General features: G+C 41.7%; 1 protein-coding gene across 2 annotated transcripts in view; it reads left to right on the plus strand.

Annotated features, from left to right (window-relative positions):
- EPAS1 (endothelial PAS domain protein 1) overlaps positions 1–18,219 on the plus strand; it is a 129,394-nt gene that overhangs the window by 36,590 nt on the left and 74,585 nt on the right. The window contains exon 2 of one of the 2 annotated variants that reach the window (XM_080588238.1): positions 7,825–7,899. In XM_080588238.1, coding sequence (XP_080444364.1) covers positions 7,825–7,899 — 75 coding nt within the window. Of the gene's footprint in view, positions 1–7,824; positions 7,900–12,008; positions 12,361–18,219 lie in introns of those variants that run through there. The other variant, XM_080588239.1, reaches the window with a different exon arrangement.

Genomic DNA, 18,219 nt, shown 5'->3' on the forward strand with positions numbered 1-18,219 from the left:
GCACCCTCTACTGAGATTTGCTTGCATGCCCTCTCTGTAACGCGTGGAAGCAGATGACTCTGTGCAGTCAATCAGTTGCACAGAAACCCGATGGCTTTCCCTGTCCTCTCAGCTACCACCCAGCTCACTCTAACAAGAGCTGGAAGTTGTCAAGTACCTGTGTCAAAGCACCTTGATTCATCTGACTTCCTGACTCACTTAAACTAATCTCTCTTATTGCATATGAATGTAATAAAACCTTTTTTTAAATGTATAAAGTGACATCTGAACTGTTGTCTTCCCAAATATTTTTGCTACACGGCTATGTAGGCTGTTATTCCTCCAGTTCTCCATGTTCTTTTCAGCCTGAACACCTTATCTTGCAGAATTGCTATTGATTTACCAAAAGTTATATGTTAATTGATTACTTTTCTAGAGGGTAAGGAATGGAATATAATTCTAGTTTGTCTTCTGTGTACAACAGATAAGTTGTGTTGGAGGGTTTGCAAAACCTGGTACCTGGTCTATGCAGCAAAGCAAAACCAGTACCAAGTTTTCATGGAAGACTTGTATGACTGTTTCATGCTGCAAGCTCTGAACAAGTGGTAAACACACACAAAAAAAAAAGTTTTCAAATGCATAAAATGGATACCCACCATTAAGGAGGAGGAAAGAGAAGATGCATCTTCAAAATATTATACTACCATAATTCCTCCTCTATTATAAAATTAGAGGAAAAAATAGTGGAATTGCATTGATCATGTTTTAATTCCTCTCTTCCACTCACACCGGTCTGTAAGCTGTGTCCTACACACATTTTCCAGTTTCATGCTGCTGAAGCTGGGCTTTCCCATGCCAACCACAAGAAACACAGGACCGAGGCACCTGAGGAGATGATCCTTCAGCTGCATGTCTGTCCTTATCAGCTAGTCACACCTTTTCTAAGAACTGTTTGTGTAAGTCAATATCTAGTCACAGCTCCCTCTTCCTATTATTTAGTTTTCACTAATATCAGAGTCCATATAACTTAAGTCTTAGTTTTATCCTTCTCACCACAGATGATGATTACCATTATTTTTTTTTTGAAACCTTTCTGAATTTTGAATGCAGTAAGGAAGATGCCCATGCTCGTAAAACTAAAGGGTAATGAAGATCAGTCCATTGATGACAGAGCACTTGCAAGAAAAGAAAATCAAAATGGTAGAGCCCTGAATGGTAGAGTCTATGAAGATAGGGATTTTAAAATATGAAATATATATAATATATTAGTTCACTTAAACATAAAAACAGAAGAATAATCAGTGATGGTGAAAAGCTGAGCATGTTTATTTGGATTTCTCTCAAGTGCAAAACACAATGACAAAAATGACAGGAAGAAATCAAACGTGTTTCAGTATTACTCAAAGGAATATACAAATCAGAAGTTTCTTAACTTGCATATTGACAGGCTCAAATGACTTGCATCATGAGCTTTAAAAGACATGGCTGAATGGGTCTCTGAGATGCTGATTTCTTCTCCAACAACTTCCCCAAATAGTTATTTGAAACCTTAGAAAAGATTAAAAGATGTGACCAAAAATGTTTTTAAAAACATAAATTATAGATGTATTTGGGGGAAAATAATGAAACAAACAACATGAAATGTGATAAAGAATTAACAGATAAACTTAGTAGAATGCAATAGTGCTGCAGTGTAATGTACGCCCCATTACAAAAATCTTTCTGGAAGTTTTGCTAATAAAAGTAGTCTTTTAGTAATATCTTTTACTTTCTATAAAACACTTCAATTGATGTCATACACGGTTTAAATTAGAAGAGTGGCAGGTACTGAGTGGATTAAAACTACATGACTGATGGGTCTCAAAATGTTACTGTGAATAGGGACTGTTTCTAGAAAGGTTTGGTCAAGTCTAGTTCTTACCAACTCTGCTTGCTTTTAAGGACTGATGTGATCCTTAGATTTATGAGCAGAAGAATTCCAGGTAGATCAATAGAACCTACCCTTGTTCTGTATTTGACACAAGAGATGCCTTTATAACACATTCTACTTAGGCTAGTATAGAAATTACAGGAAATCTGCATGGGGGTGATTAAAAGAGTAGAAAACTCTGTTTGTAGTGCAACCCAGGGAGAACATACTTACTTGAAGAGTCAAGCAGAAGGACAGGAGTTGAATAGGACACAGATCATGAGCTTCTCCCCAGGAAAAGGGAATTAAGTTGAAAAAAAACTTATTTCTGGTTTAGAAACACATATAGCATGATAATAGAAGCCAAGCCATTTCACACTTAGTGTAGATTTATAACTGGGAGGATAAAACATGAGAATAGTTACCAAGTTACCGAGATGTATTCTCATCAATCATCCAAAATATACTAGAAAACTTATCTGGGATGTGCTGTTTTACTGGCTTTTATCTATGGATTTATGACAACTGTATTTAATGTATGTGAAATAGAGCATTTTCAGCAAAAGTGAACTGTCAGTTTGAGAAAAATGATAAAGAGTGACATGGGCAGAGATATGTGAGAGGGGGCGTGGAACAAGACTTCCAGCTGCTAAGAGGGAAAGAGGGGAAAAAAAAAAAGTGAGGATTTAAAGGACAGTAGAGAGCTGACATCTCATTAGCAGGCTCCTGCAGGAAAAAAACTAGTTAGAAAGCGGCTCTGACAGTGTCAGAAGGCAGACAAAGCCATGGGACTGGCTGAAGGGGGAGTCCTGTGGCAATGCTTGAAGAGTGCTTTCCTTCCTCCCAGCTTGGGTGCAACCTCAAGCTGCTAACAATACCATTTACTTCTCTGTTGATCCAGAAGGGATGTGTTAGGCTCCTTAAAATATAAGAACTAGAAGTATAATTTTATGGACCTTTTCTAAATCATGAAGATTAAAATCAGCTCAGCTTCTATGGGGAAAAAAATCCAAGAGAAAATCAAACAAAGCCATTTACAAGGCATGGAATGTTTTCGGCAGTCAACAATACTTAGTGATTCTCTCTTTTTTTTCTTTTCCCCTCTTTTTTTTTTTTTTTCCCCTGCTGTTATAGTCCCAAGTCCACTGCCTGCTTGAACACTTAATTTGTGGTTGAAGTTTCCCTGCCACTAAAGGGGTACTTCACAGAGGGTTTTATGTTTGAAGCTAATAGGAACTAATCATCCATGTTGTTTACATACCAAAAATCTCAGCTAGAAAGCGAGAGTTATCCCACATAAGTATAGCAATTCTTAACCTCTGAGCTCAGGACTAGTCCTGGTTTGATTCTGATACTTAACCATATAATTACACACTTCATGTCAACACAACTTCCAGTCTCAACTCTTTCATCTGAATCCTTCGTAATCTGTGTCTGTTATTTATTACACAGATTTAAATGTTTTGACATAAATTATATATCTGTCTCTCAGAAGATTAATTCTCTCTTTTATTTGCCAGCTTTTGCTGGAAAAGAATTGAAAATCACCTTCAGAATAGATATTCCAGTCTTTGTGTTTTTCATTGTTTTATGCTGCATGGTAAGGGATATCAGGTGTTTTCTTGTTTAAAAAAAAAAAGTCTAAAGAATATTCAGTATTTTTATGTGAATTAGCTTGTCATTTGAATAGAAACTTCTCTGTTGCATGTATTCAGACTACAAAAGCCACTGTTTCCATAAAAAAGCATCTGTTCCTCTTGTTTCTCTTCCAAAACATTTTTAGGAGACAAAACTACAGAACACAGAAATTAAAATTAAATAAGAAACATAAAAATATTTAGGGACAAAGTGAAAACTGTGTTAATGTGAACACTGGGTTAATTCAGCTTGTTAGAAAACTGCTGAAGTCATTTATGTGCCTGTAACTTTGGATGTATGCCAGCACCCTGTGTTAAGCCAAATCATATGAGTATCCAGTCAATGAAGGACTTAAAAACTTAAGTTCTTTACTGTGCTTGGAACAAATGTGGGTTTATTTAAGTAAGATGCTGATTCCCTGTTGTTACCTTGCCTTTGGACATTGCTAAAAAGTATGAATGTCCTTTTATTTTTCTGACAACATAATGTATGCGGACTTTCAAAAGCTTTTCTGAGGCCTGGATGCATTGAATGGAATGGCTCGAAAGACTTCTGCTAAAACATATGTCTGGATAACTAGATCAGTGTCTGGAAGCGTATAGGTTTGGGGGAAAGTCTTGATAGCCAAAGTGGTTTTAGCTAAATTGTTGTAATAACAATAGGTGTTATGATTTCAAAATCCTGCTGTTTTATTGAAAACTGGTGTCAGTGAGGACTTAGGAAAATCCCACCAGTGATCATTTAGCATAATGAAAACAACTCGTGCTGACAGTGGGAAATGTCTTAGATTGACTGATGTAGATGCCTTTAATGTTAATGAGGGAAGCTGTTTTCAGTGGCATAATTTGTGTTGATGTTCTCCTGGACTCTTTTAGCGAAGTTTATACCTGTGTCTCTCTGAAAACTTAAGCACAGAGTTCATGTATTTGTTGTTTCCTTCTGATGCAAGGCATGTCTGGGGCTCTGCTATACTTGTTTCAGGGTTGGTGACACAACTCAGGGAGAAAACCTGCTGAGCCTGTCAGGCTGGCCATGATTTTGGGCTATACTGGCCTAACATGCTCCGTCCGCTATTTGAAAAATGTAATTGGAGGTTTTAACCAGGTTCCTGAAGCCTCTCTGTCTAAAGAGAAAAACTCCGTAAGTCAGCAACTCCAATAGTTTGATCAAATGTGAGGGTTTTTTTCTTATTTGTTTTGTAACTGTTCTGAAGAAAGCTTGGTGTAGAGCACTAAAAAAAACATCCTGGAGATGAAGATTCAGAGCTTTTAGCACTTTTTAAACTTAATTTAAAGATAGTTGAAGGATGATATGAGTCTTTGGGCTAATTCCTCTGTCACCAGTAGAGACAGAAGAAAAACAACACGTGATGATGTCTTGGATTCCAGGTTACTGAATTGGATTTTCAGATACTTGGAACCTGATTAGTTGTCTGTATCAATGGAAAAGTGACTTGGAACCAGTGACTACCTAAAGGTATTCATGTGGTCCCCAGTTTTGGTTTTGTGGAAATGTAAGCACATATAGTTGTTAGTTCTGCTGCTTAATATTAATTTTGTGTATGCAAAAATGGGATGATGACCTCTTATTTGAATGGATATGTTGTGACCAAACACCCTGCCAGTTTGGGGTTCATCATTAGGGAACCTAAGCCAAAGCTAGAATGGTGGTTCTTGTTTTCATTCTTATGACTAATGAAACCCAGGAGGTAAGGGTTTGGCAAACAGTAAAGCCTTCCTTTTCCCCCTTGCCAAAGCAACTTGCAATGAAGTTCTATTTTTCCCAGAAATAAATGACTTGGGATACAATAGTTGCAGTTTTCTACTTTTTTTTTCTTTCTTGTCAAAATGGTACATAGTATCATAAAACATGTATTGTAATCTAACAACATTAATGAAGAGAATTGTCTCAGTGTCATTACTGATAGAAGGTGCTTCATGCAAAGAGTGCAGCACGTAGAAATAGGAGAAAAAAAGAAAGCTCAGAGATGTTATTTGTGGGGGAACGGGGGACAGCTATCCAACTCCTTGTCTGTATGTGAATCACACTGTTACCAATATCTTATGTTATCAGTACTTCAGAGCCTATAAATATTTCCAGGAGCAGACCTACTTGAGAAGCAAGTGTTAGGCCCTGTGCCAAATGGATCCTGGAGTGGTTCCCCAAAATAGAACAAGTTTCAGGGTGAAGGGGAACAAGGTGAATGTTACCAGCACTTGAAATAGTCAGGGTGCCATAGTCTCATGAAGGCTGAGCAGGCAGCTCATGAGCAGCTTGGCTGTTTGCACAGGGCAGCTGTGGGAGGGAGGTGGAGGCAGTCCCACCTGTCACCGAGACCCAAGTTAGGCTCTTGTTGTAAGGTGCTCCGTCATTGAAATTATGTTTTTTGTTGAGTTAGAGGGAGCTAAGGGAGGTTTGGCTGGGGGAGACCCACTGTGATTACCCATTACTGTCTCAGATAGATTAAGGTTTAAATTATCCAGGATACATCTGGGAGCTGCACAGAGTAAATTAGAGCCTGGGATTTCAATTACCAAGAACACCACACACCAAAAAAAAACAGCCTTTTATATTGTTTTAGGACAAAATGAAAAGGTTTAGAAGTCTAGGAGCTCGAGCAATAATTTCAAAGTGTGCAATGATAAATTCTTCATCTCTTTAATGACGTTTTCCAGTTCCCAGAAAAGCTGGTGTTTTGGAGGGCAGGGATTTGTCATTTAGTATGGCAGTGTCAGGAGAATTTTGGGATTTTTTCCAGTTTCACAGTAATTTGTCACCTTCTTTAGGTGACAAGTGTCCGTAGGGTTAACAGGTTCAGTACCTTTGTTGAACATCAGTAATTTTAGAATGACTATTTTAAAACAAGCACTTTTTGAGGTCTTTAAAGTTAGAGTCTTTGGGGAATAAAAACAATGCCCAAATCTCTAGAAGAAACTGCCACAGATTAAAAGATTTAGGAGCAGCATTTCCAATGGCATTTAGGTTCCTAAAATAAAATACACACAGGCGTGAAAAATCTCTTGGCTCTTTTTAAAACTCAAAGTTCTGCAGTGACCACGTTACACTGCCTCTAAATAAATATTTGGTGAGTGACTGAATGTTAACTACTAGGCACTGGTATCGCTGCAATGTTGCAAAAATTCTCAATCACATCTTCCCATCTCTTTTTGGACGTTTATCCAGCACACAGTGCTTTCTGGGAGTGAGAGCCTCATGTTTACGAGGCTGTCTCTCACATAGGAGGAGCAACTCCTGTGTGAAGACAGCTGTTTCACAAGCATAGGAGGTAATGAGTATGAAAAACATTGCTACAAAGTTTGGCTTTTAAAATCCAGTGAGAGGAATGTTTTCCCTTCCCATCTGAATGTTACTGTTGTTTTTGTTGGCTCTGGGTAAAACTTGTCTCTGGTGATCCCTCAGTTGTGCTTCCTTCGAAGAGCTACTGTCGAGGAGCAGCAAGCGGCTGCAGAGCTCTGCTGCCTGACATGAGGGCTGGCAGCTGGTGGGGGATGGCGGGGGACAAAGTAAATGGGTTAAAATCGAGTAGGAGGTGGTGATTACTGGTACATCTATATGGTGCCTATCTTCCAGAAACACTGGGTTAGAATTTCTATAAATGAAGGCTATATCTGCCTCCTACTTTATTTTCATTAAATCGAACTACTACTGCCTTATGTATCAAAAAGCATGCAGTAAAGTTCTGTATTTCCAGATTTTACTCTCTCCTATTTGGTGGTTGGGGTTTTTTTGTGTGTTTTTTTTTCATTTGTTTGTTTTTGGGTGTTGGTTGGTTTTAGTTGTTCTTTCTGGTTGTTTTTTAGTATGCTGGAGTCTAACATGTGCCCTAAGTTTTCAAGGTTTGGGGTGGTTGCCCTGGCTGCATTGGAGTTGTTTGCGCTCTAAATGATGTATTTAGCCTTCACTCTTTACAAGTCAATAAGAAAACGTAGCTGAAGCGCAAACAAAAAATGTAGCTGTGAATCAGTATTTCTAAATAATATGCTATTGAAGGTCAGGGGAAAAACCCAAAATAAAAGCCTTCTTCATTTAGCAAGCTGGATTGGTTTCTTGATTGAGCTTTCCCAGAATTTCAAAATGATAGTTCCCAGTACCAAGACAGGAGTGTGTCTGTGTGCATATTCATCATCAGTTTTCTTTTCCAGCTGGTCCTATTACAACACATCACTTTCTTTGTTTTACCACCTTTGCCTGGGATCAGTTTGAGACATCCTCAGTATGTAATTTTGAATAAGTCTGAAAGATAAGCTGAGTAATTTTAAGCCTTTTAATATTTACAGGTACATTCGCTACATTTTGGCCATCATGTCTTTTCTTCATGGGAGTGTGATGACTGAAACGCCTGGAATGTGTCTGTAAGTAATCAATGCCTCAAAATCCCTGAGCTTATCAGTGAGCCTTGCTCAAAGGTGTGCTCCTGGTATTTAGAAGCTTTGAGTTATATCTGCATGTGTTCCCTCAAAATAGCACTTTACACTAGCAGTTACAGTATTGCCTATAGTGCGTTGCTTTCTGCGTAGGGCAACAGGGGTGAGTGCTGTTATAAATTGTTGGTGGTTCTATTTTTTTTTTCCCGATTTCCTTTCTAATATTATACTACAAAGAAGGCAAAGAAATATTTAAGAAAGTCTACGTTTGCTAGCTGAGCTCCTGTTTACCACTGATAATTGGTTGGTGCTCCTGTGTGCAGAAAGGGCCCAGCTCCTGACTGTGCAGGAAGTACTGTGGGCCAGCAATCATGAAAGAAGGTGTAAATGAGCATAAGTGACTGGTGACTAAGAAATACTATTTCTTTGCACTCCAGCTCAGGCATTTTTGTTACATCTCCATCTGAGTAGTCTCCGCCTTGTCCCATGGACCTTTGTGTTTTATCCAGTTTACAATTACCACTTTTTCCCCTTCAGAAGGTTAATATATTTTTTTGTCTCATTTGCTATCACATATAATAAGTGTTCTGTGGCTGTAACTTATTCTGGTATGAGTAAGTGAGGAATCTCTTCTGTTTTCTTCAAAGGATCAGATGTGTTGCAATAACAGGACTCTCCTTTCTCCCCTCCCCTTTCCCATAAGATAATTGTTTGTTATTACAGGCCTCAACTTTTTGTTGTCATACTTTCTGGTGGTGTTGAGGAGCCAGAAAAAGAAAGAAAATGACCAGGGATTACTTATGAATCTGAAACACTTCAACCTCTCAAGTTGTTTTTAATTTTAATATAATGCCTCCCTTGAAAGGAATGGAGTGTCCGTGTATTCTTTTGACTGCCCTGGAGCATTAATTGCTGAACAATCTTGAACGTCTGTATGTTTTACCAATACTCTTCTAGTAAATACAGGTGCCAGTAGCATGCATGCATAATACAGAGTCCAAGAAGTGCTCTTCCTTCGTGGCTGATAGCTATGCGCATTCAAATTGGCACACGCACTGATTTGGATGGTTGATTACATACATATGTATATCCTGAGAAGACGCCATGTAGCATAACTGGTCCTAAATCAGTGGTGTGTTTCAGAATAAAGGGCAGTAATCAGGAGCTTGCCTGCTCCTTGTTTGGGTGATGCGGTGTTCCTGCCTTGGCACACCAGAAGGATGAGTTGAGCTCCAGTGGCCTAGTCGCTGCCGTATGCAGATTTTCTAATTTCTCAGTGCAGTTTGACCTGAGGGTAAATCATGAAACTTGCTAACACAACACGGCTTTATTTTTGTAAGTCTTCCATTTGTTTTCTCCCTAGAGTCTAGTCCAAAAGCAGTTGACATAAACTGGTCCCTGTTGACTTGAGGGACACTTTGCGAACGAACCACTGTTATCCTGGCAGATGGTAACGAGTCATTTCCAATGCCTCTCATCTGAAGATTGCTCTTAGGAAATCAAGAACTTTCTGTTCCTATATCATTTCTAGAGTAATTCACACGGGAGCAATGTGGGGCACTTCTTATAATTCCCAAAATAGAGGGGACCAAAAAAACTGCTTATATTTTCACTGACCGCAGAGAAATCTGTGGATCTAGGAAGCACATCTAGATGAATTATTACATTGATTCTGCTGTAAACCTTCACAGGGTGGGGAAAACAGAAGCTAACCATGTTTTCTGAGTACTTTTTCCTCTTCTGTGAGGTTTCCTCTGAGTGATGCCTATAAGCTAGCTATAAAATGTAGCAAATATGGGATAAAATGTAAGGAGTAATATAGGAGTATGAAACAGAAAGAGACCATACAGTGATGATAGTAATTGAGAGGGCAAGCTGTGTTTACTGCCTTGAACCAAAACTGTTTGAGGTTTCTCTTGGCTTTCCTGGAAGTTGTCATCTCCTGCAGATTAAATATGGCATCTCTCTGAAGTAATTTCATTCCCAGTGTGGCTCCTATGGAAACTTCCAAGAGTCTAAGACCAGAGCAAGTCCACCTTATGGTGGACACTACTGTTAATAAATAGTGAGTGTCAGTAAAGAAGATTAAAGCAGTAATGAGGTGCATTTGGAAATAAACTCTTGTGATTCTCTCTACTGTTCTCCATCAAGGCAAAATCTTCCTGCCTCTCTCTGTAGGAGCCATGAGCCAGGATTGTCACAGAATGGGCTGAGTAGAGTGACAAGGCTATTAAATATATTTGATCTTTCCCTCCTTGAGTAGTCCTGGGAAAGGGAGGGAATTAACAAGTCAAGTAAGCTCCAGAAGGCAGGACGTTTGTTTGCCTTGTGGTCAAAGTGAGGAGCTCAGCTGCCAGAAACAATAGTATAGACAGCTTTGGGAACTGACATTGTGATGGAGCTGCAAGAACGGCTCGGTCTCACTCGCTTTTCCTTAGTGGCTCAGCAGCAAGGTTATGGTTTTGCTGGACACAGCTCTGCCCTGAAGCCCACCAGCCCCTCTCCACAGAGGAGCACAGGTGGTGCTCGGAGGCAAATGCTGTGATTGTGAAAGCACTTTCAGACCTCACTGGTCAAGAGCATGAGAGGTTTAGGCTGTTAATCAACTACACTAGGTCCATGTGGGCAGAGCCAACAAGAGCTAGGCCAATGGGCCGGACCTGAAATATTTGAAATTTACTGAGTGGTTTAGATTTAGCCAGTTTAAATGCTTTTCTTGTCTGATTTTTGAAGGCAAGTTGTTTATCCAAGTGAAGTGCTCTAAGATACAGCAAGGAGCATTGACATCAGCAGAGATCAATGAAGGACGAAGAGGTCTATTTAATCTAGGAAATGAGTGACTTGGCTCTTTGATCCTGTTGCATTCTTTTATTCCCAGAAGGTTAAATTTAGTCCTGCATACACAAATTCTGTTTAACTAAGTTTACTTAGGTTTTAAATATTTGTGGGTTTCTTTTGTTTAGGTTCTGTTGTATAACAAGAAGGAAAAAAAAAATGTTACCACATAATTAGGCTGTTGCTGTGTAAGCATATGTAGCTCTTTTCAGACCTGAGAACAGCATATGCAAATTCAAACCCAAATGCATTTCTTTAAACACTCATATGGTATGAAAGAGAAAAACCTCTGACCCATTGTACACAAAGCAGCCTATGATACGGCCCAGGGACATTGCTCAAATTTGAATAACCGAGGAATAAATCTAGTTTGGCTCATTTTGCCTGCAGTACTTCCATTTCCCAGAAGTACAGGAAGCCTTGCACAGCTTAGTGCGAAGGTGTGCCTTTGGGTTGGAGATGGGCAAGTGTAAGTGTTGGAGAACATGAGGGTAAGAGTGAATTCGTTACTGTGATGAAGGACAATCTCAAAAAAAAATAATAATCTCATAATCCCTTGTCCAGAAAGATTAGCTCCTCTCATGTAAAACAAGAAAAGAGAAGCTGTGGTTTCATTTTTATGTTGACCCTAACTCCAGCAACCTGTAGCGAGTGCTAGCAGGAGCTGAGCTTGCCGCGCAGCCCTACCTCCCTGTGTTTCCAACAACCCCGAGTTTTTGGAAAGTTTAGGCAGCAGAACCCCCCCGCAGCCCAGAAAACGAACTCGAGAAGCAAGGCGGGGGTAGAAAGCCCAAATTGCGAGTCCCAAGTGCGGTGCCCCGACCCCCGGGGGCTGCTCCGCACCGTGGGGGCAGCGGCACCGCGCAGCCCGGGGCTGGCGGGGGCGTTTTGCGGGTACCAGAAAATCCTTTATTTTTTGTGTGTGTATGTTATTTATTTATTTATTTATTTATTTTAGAGGGTGGTGGGAGTCCCCCTTTTATCGCAGGTGCGGCGGCGGCGCCCCCCGGCCGGCCGGGAGGCGCTGGGAATTACGGGGCTCAGCCCGCCTTATTACGGACAGGGAAATAAGGCGAGCTGGAAGAGCCGGAAAGTAAAAGGGGTTTGGGGAGGGGGTCCCGGGGCCGGTTTGTGAGGGGGTGTCCTGGCGCCGGAGGAGGGGCGGGTGGGGGGGGTCCCGCTGACCCCGGGGCCGGGGGCGGGGAGGCCGGGGCTCGTCGGCAGCGCCCTGCCGGCCCCATGGGCGGGCGGGGCCGAGCCGTGCCGGGCCGGGGCCGTGCCGGAGGGGCCGGCCCTGCCCCCGCGGCCGGCGGCGGCCCAAGGTTTAAAGTGAGAACTTTCTGCGGGCGGCGCCGAGCCGCGCAGCCCCGACACCGCCACCCGGCCGCTGCTGCCCGCCGCCGCCGTCGCTGCTTCCCCCCCACCCCCGGGCGGGCCGTACAATCCTCGGCAGTGTCCTGAGACTGTACGCCCGCCTCGGGGGCGAGCCGGTGCTCCGAGCCGAGCCGTGCCGTGCCGAGCCCCGCGGGCAGGTGCTGAGCCCGCCCCGGCCCGAGAGGCGGCGCAGGAGCCGGCCGCCGCCGCCGCGATGACAGCTGACAAGGAGAAGAAAAGGTGAGGGGCGGCGGGAGGAGGGGGTCCCGAGGGGTGGAAAAGGAGCTGGGGGCCGGGGGAGAGGCGCTCGGCTCCTCTGGGCTCCTCTGCAGGGGGAGCGGCGGTGCCCGTCCCGCTGCCACCGCCCCGGGGCCGGCCGCCACCTCCCGAGGGGCCGCCGCCACCCGGAGCGATGCCCCCGGCCCTGTCCCCATCCCCATCCCCGGGCAGGTGCACCCGGAGGGGCTGAAGGCAGGGTGACCCCCGTGCCGTCGGCTGCGGGGCTGCCGCTGAGTTTCGTAGCGGAGGACGAAGTGTTTTAAGGGAAGCATCCCGAGCCCGGCGTGCCGGGGGGCTGCAAAGGCCTGGCTGCGGGGGGACCGTGGGCGCGGGAATAAATCTCTAATAAATGCCGGCTCCTCCTGGCTGCAGCCCCTGGGGTGCCCGGGGAGGCCCCCCCCGGCTGCCGGCTGCCGGCCGCTTTTCCCGGTGTCCGGTGCGGGCCGAGGAGCGGGGAGGCAGGCGATGCCTTGTGCCGGAACGGGTTTTCCGAAGGGAGCAAAAGCGGCTTGGAGGGCCGGAGTCCTGCCGGAGAATCCCTCTGCCTGCCCCGGAGGCTGGACATGGAGCTCCAGCCGCGATCCCTACCGTAGGAGGTGCAGGTGGAGAGTTAGGAAAGTAAACACGTCGTGGGGATGAGCGAGGGCGCTGATAAGGGTGAGGAGTAAGCAGGGGAATAAAGGTCCGCGGAGTCGCACAACAGGCTGTTTATCCGGGCTGTTCTGTACAACGGGCAGGCACAGGGCTGACCCTGTTATTGGCTCAGGTTGCTCTTCTTTTCTGACTGGAGATTGTGTTCATAAAAGACATGATTTACCGAGTAAGAATTTTATCTTGTTATTTGTCATGTGTACTTTCCAGTTGATGATGCAGTAAACACTGGCTTTGGTTTGTAGAATAGCTGCTTTTTTATTGAGTCACCATATGACCACGGAATAGGGGAGCTATCGTCGTACGTCCCATACGTTTCCCATGTAGCCAGTCTCTGTCTATCAAACACTGTTAGAGAATTACCTCGAGCGTATTTTGTTCGAGGCATCAGGCTTCTGCTCAGGGTATAAAACGTGGGTACGTTACCTCTTTTGTGGAGGTCTTTTGTTGGAGAGAGTAAACAATCACAGTGCAGTAAGATGCGCTCGTAAGACCGTGTTATAAGAGTTTATGGGAACTAGAAGAATGAAATAGTGTATGTACCGGGAATACGCGGCTCCACGCATTTATCCCATCACCTCATTTTATGAGAAATTCTTAATCTCTTTGGGTTTAACCTCTTATGTTCAAACACAGTAAGGGAATGAGTCTAATCTTTCAGTACAGCACACTGAAGTGCCCTGTAGAGCTACTCTTAAGATACAGCGTAGAAACTTCACAGAACTAGAAACTTGGAGCGTTCAAATGCCAGTTCCGGCTCTGTCCTCAATTTTACGTAAATATTGTGACATTCCACTGGCAGTTTTCTGTCTCTCACAGAAGTAGGCTAATAGTTGTTATCTGGCCCATGGGATTGTTGTGTAAATTGATGTTTGTGAAAGAACTGGGAGAGTATCACATGAGTGATTGAAGATAGCACGCTCAGCGCCTCCCTGGCCGTGCGAACTTGTACCTCGCTACTGGAGTACTCTGTAGCCTACTGAAGCAAGAGTATATATTTTCTTAATTTTCCAGTACTATTACAGAATAGATTTATTGCCTTGAGTTCAACAGTTTTATTATTTGCTTGATTTCTATCCAGATGTACAGCTGGGATCTCTAACCTGACTTGCTAATAGCGTTTATAAATCAATTTCAGGGAGAAAAGGTGGTGGGGGTAATCTGGTTTACCAGATTTGCAGGCAGCTCTGGAACATGTTTGGAAGAGCAGTTCTCTTACTGTTAAGCAGATGCTCTGTGGAAGATAATCTTTGATTCTTTTAATGGTCCATTTAAGTTGAAGAGCATCCTCAGGTTTTCATTTAAAACTCTGTCTGTCAATGGAAAAGAGCAGTTGCTTTCTCTGGAACAAACGTTGTAGCACATTTAACTATGGTCGTTTCTTACTTTTAAAGTTAGTACAAGGTACTGAGTTGAGATTAATGTGATTATTGTTTTTAATCAACAAAAATGTTACCTCTACATAGTCTTAATAACAAAGTCTGATGTTTCTTTCAATGTCAGTAATTAAAAACTGAGAAATGGATGAGTAATAAAAGGGTAAAACTCATTTTGATAAAATAAGAAAAGCGGGGAAAAAATCTGTATTTATGATCATGTGCAGCACAATAACAATTCGTAAATAGGTCCCATGGGGACAGCCTTTTAGAATATCCTTTTTTTTCTTTAATTATTCAGTCACCAAGTGTTTTTGTTAATTTTATTTGAGGGAAGTTGTTATTTTGTTAGGAATAGATGGTTTGTTAAATGGACTGTTCTGGAAGGACAACAGTTTATGTTTGAGAAAAGTTTGAAAGCAGTCTCAGGATGAATCAGGTACCAGTGCGTACAATACATAATTTCATTTGGGCTTTGTAATTGTGTTGTTTGTGGGGTTTATGTTTTTTTTCTAGTAGTATGAGAAATAAGCCAGTTTTGCAGCTTAGTGAGATTCTGTAATAGTGGTTCCCATATAACTACAAAGTACTGTTTTGGTCCCAAAGTTCAAAAAAAAGTGTCTAGTTTTGTGATCCAAAGGCTGTAATGTTATATAAGTTTGTTTAACTTCTTATCCAGAGAGTAAACAAATGAGATTGATCCCAGTTAATGACTAGATAACTAACTGCTTTCAGTTACTCTTTCATATTTGGCTTTATTATTTGTTGAGCCCCTCCAATGAGACACTTTGTGCCTGAATTTCCACTTACCTTTACTTCAGGAGAGTGATTCTGAAGTCACTCCTGGCCGTTCCTCCTCAGGATGAGGAAACGGGCCTGACAGCACCGCTCTCCAGAGCTCAGGTAGTCACTTGCTCTTAATGGATGCATTCAGATGCCAGGAAATGCGAGTGTCTCGATATGCCAAGGTGTTAAACTGCAGATTTCAGGAAATGTACACTCTCAGCTTTATGCCACCCAGCATGCTTTCTATTTTAAGGTGTGTCACTATTGTCTGATATAGTGCCTCTTATCTGTTATGTTGTGATGACGATTAGGTCATCCACTTGCCACTGTAGTTTTGTCCTTATATTCCTGTAAACCTCAGTTTACGTGCTTCAGATGATGGAGCTTTGAACGCTTTCCTCAGCAGACTGTTACATAGATTACTCGACCTCATCTAAAATTTTTTCAAGTTTTATTATTGCTCAACATTTCTCCATACATGGCCTATGTATTTAGTTCACTTCTGATTGCTTCAACATTAACATCTGCCCAACAATTTTTCTTATTGGAGTTTCCAAAACGAAATGTCATCTCCTGAATTCCTGATGAGCAATCTGTTTATGGTATGTTAACAAGAAGTTTGGACTTCAGCACCAAAAATGCAGGTGCTTCATAGCATACAGGTCTTCTTCAGTGACCGGGGCCACTCAGTCAATACTCATCATTTTAACTGCAGGGTGACTGGACGTCTGCTACCATGTCTGGATGGGACCTTCTGACCCACATGGCTTCTATGCACATTGTACAATATTGGTCTATGTTGTGGAACAATTTGGGAAGCTGGAAATGTTTGCAGCTGGTGTATTTTTTGTCCAGAGGCTAGTTACCGGTTCTGAAGGACCCAGCATATTCCTCTTCTCATTCTAATTCAAAACTCAGTGATTTTTAGTTTATTCTCTCTGGAAGAAGGTAAAGTGAAGAGCAGTAGGCACCTGAGCTGGAGATTCTTCCAGTAGGCCTACTGTGACAATTACAAGTGCTTGAGAAGAAGTTTTTATGAAAAGTTACTGGCAATGACATCACCAATACTTTGAGAAGTCTTGAGCGTGACATTTGATTTTGGCCCTCCTGCTTTCTGCATTAACCACCCTTTCTACATTTCTACAGATGTGGAAAGGGCTTTTCTACCATGGGGTGGCCAAAGGGCACAGGAGTGAGGAACAATAGGCTGCACATGGGTACATCCCCTTCTGCCAGCAGTGGCACATAGCAGAGGTTGGGCTGAGCTCTGACTTGGGTGCCCTGGCCTACTTGGAAAAGCTTGACTTGAGCTGCCCAGCTACTGTGGCTTCACATCCGTGGAGCTGAAGTGTTTGAGCTTAATGAGGGCTGGATGGCTTGGTGTGCAGTGTGAGTGCTTCCTGGTGTGTGCAATCCTCCCAAAGTTAGCTGAGCTCCTGAGGATCTGTGCATTGCACAGATGCCACAAGGGCCAGTTCTGTTCATGTGTAGCACTTATAACAAGAACAAGTTTATCTACGACTGCTGTATATGATATAGCATCTTCTGTTGTCATCTCTTTTTTACTTCATCTTAAGATGTTGTTTGTATTCTATCACGTTTAGCCTGTTTGACTCATTGGGAATATCTTGCTTATTGGTGGTACTTCACTGATAGAAGTTTTGGGATTATGCTGCTAATTTAAGAGTTCCATCAAGAATATTAAAAATGGGTCTCTCTGCTTTTCTATAATGTATTTTACTATGATGGATTCATAAACACTAGGTATTTTTGTTTTCAGGCTCCAGGTAGGAACTGCTGTTAGATGTGGTGGGGATAGAAAGGTTCCATTGCTTAAATCTTTGCCAAAATTTACCTATCTGCAGCCAAGTATAGAATCACATTCTCTAAAATTCAACTTTCACATCTTCAAGAGCTTTGTAGAAAAAAGGGTGTCTTTTTTTTTTATGATTCTGAATTTTAAAATCATTTGTTATCATGGGAGGCAGTCTTGTGCATGTGAGACAGCCAACATTGGCAGCGGGACAAGGGCAGTAAACTGGTTTGCAAAGAAGAAGGGGCCTTAATAAAAACAATAACAGTTGGCATTCTGATGTTGTGTCAAATTTCAGCGTAGCTTTTCCAAAAAAACACTGGTTAAATGTACTGTACAAAGAGTATTTACTGTACAAAGATTTAAATACTGTACTGGGATCTATTAAGTGAAATCTGTCGCTCTACTTGAGCAATGATACATATGCTTTAGTTTCAAATGCAAAAAAAGCATTAGAGTAAGCAAATAAACAAAGAACAGGTTGAATTTAAATAATATGGATATATGGAAAGTTTTTATTTCTCTAAAGCTATATGTGAAATCCAATGATCCTATTCTTTTAATTACACCAATATTCATAGTGCCTCGTATACACATCCTAGTAGTTAAAAATACTTTTCCTCCTAGCAGCTGGAAAAATGGCAGAACCTTTCTCTTAAATTAGGCAAAACTGCAAGTGTGGTTATTGTGAAGCTGGTTATTTTATTTTATTTTATTTTATTTTATTTTATTTTTTCTCCCCTCATTTTTCAGTCTTGTGCTCTATTTGCTTAAAAGGGAATATAATAACTGCTCAGGGTAAAAGCTTGACTGCTTATATAAGAAGAAATAACTGCCTTCTTGGATTTACAAGGCTACTTTTCATGGTGTCTCTTTCTGAAGTAAGTTAAATAGGAAACTATTTTAGTGTGCATTTAGAAAGTAGTTTAATGAAGTACAGTAGGCCAATTGGCTGATAAATAAGTAATGTTTCAAAGTAACTCTCATTTAATTATGCTTTTTACTTCTTGAGCTCAAATCTAATTATGATTTTGGTTTTTTCCTCTGTGACTTTATTTAGCTCTAGAAAATTAAGCTGAAACAAAATCTATCATAATATATTTTGATTAAATGTGCATATTTAGCTCTTAAAACAGTTAGACTTGTAATTTAATTTACTTGACTGCTATTACGAGGAGTTTGGAGTAGGATAAA

Source organism: Anser brachyrhynchus, assembly GCF_964034855.1.
Source record: "Anser brachyrhynchus genome assembly, chromosome: 3".
In the NCBI taxonomy this organism is placed as follows: Eukaryota; Metazoa; Chordata; class Aves; order Anseriformes; family Anatidae; genus Anser; species Anser brachyrhynchus.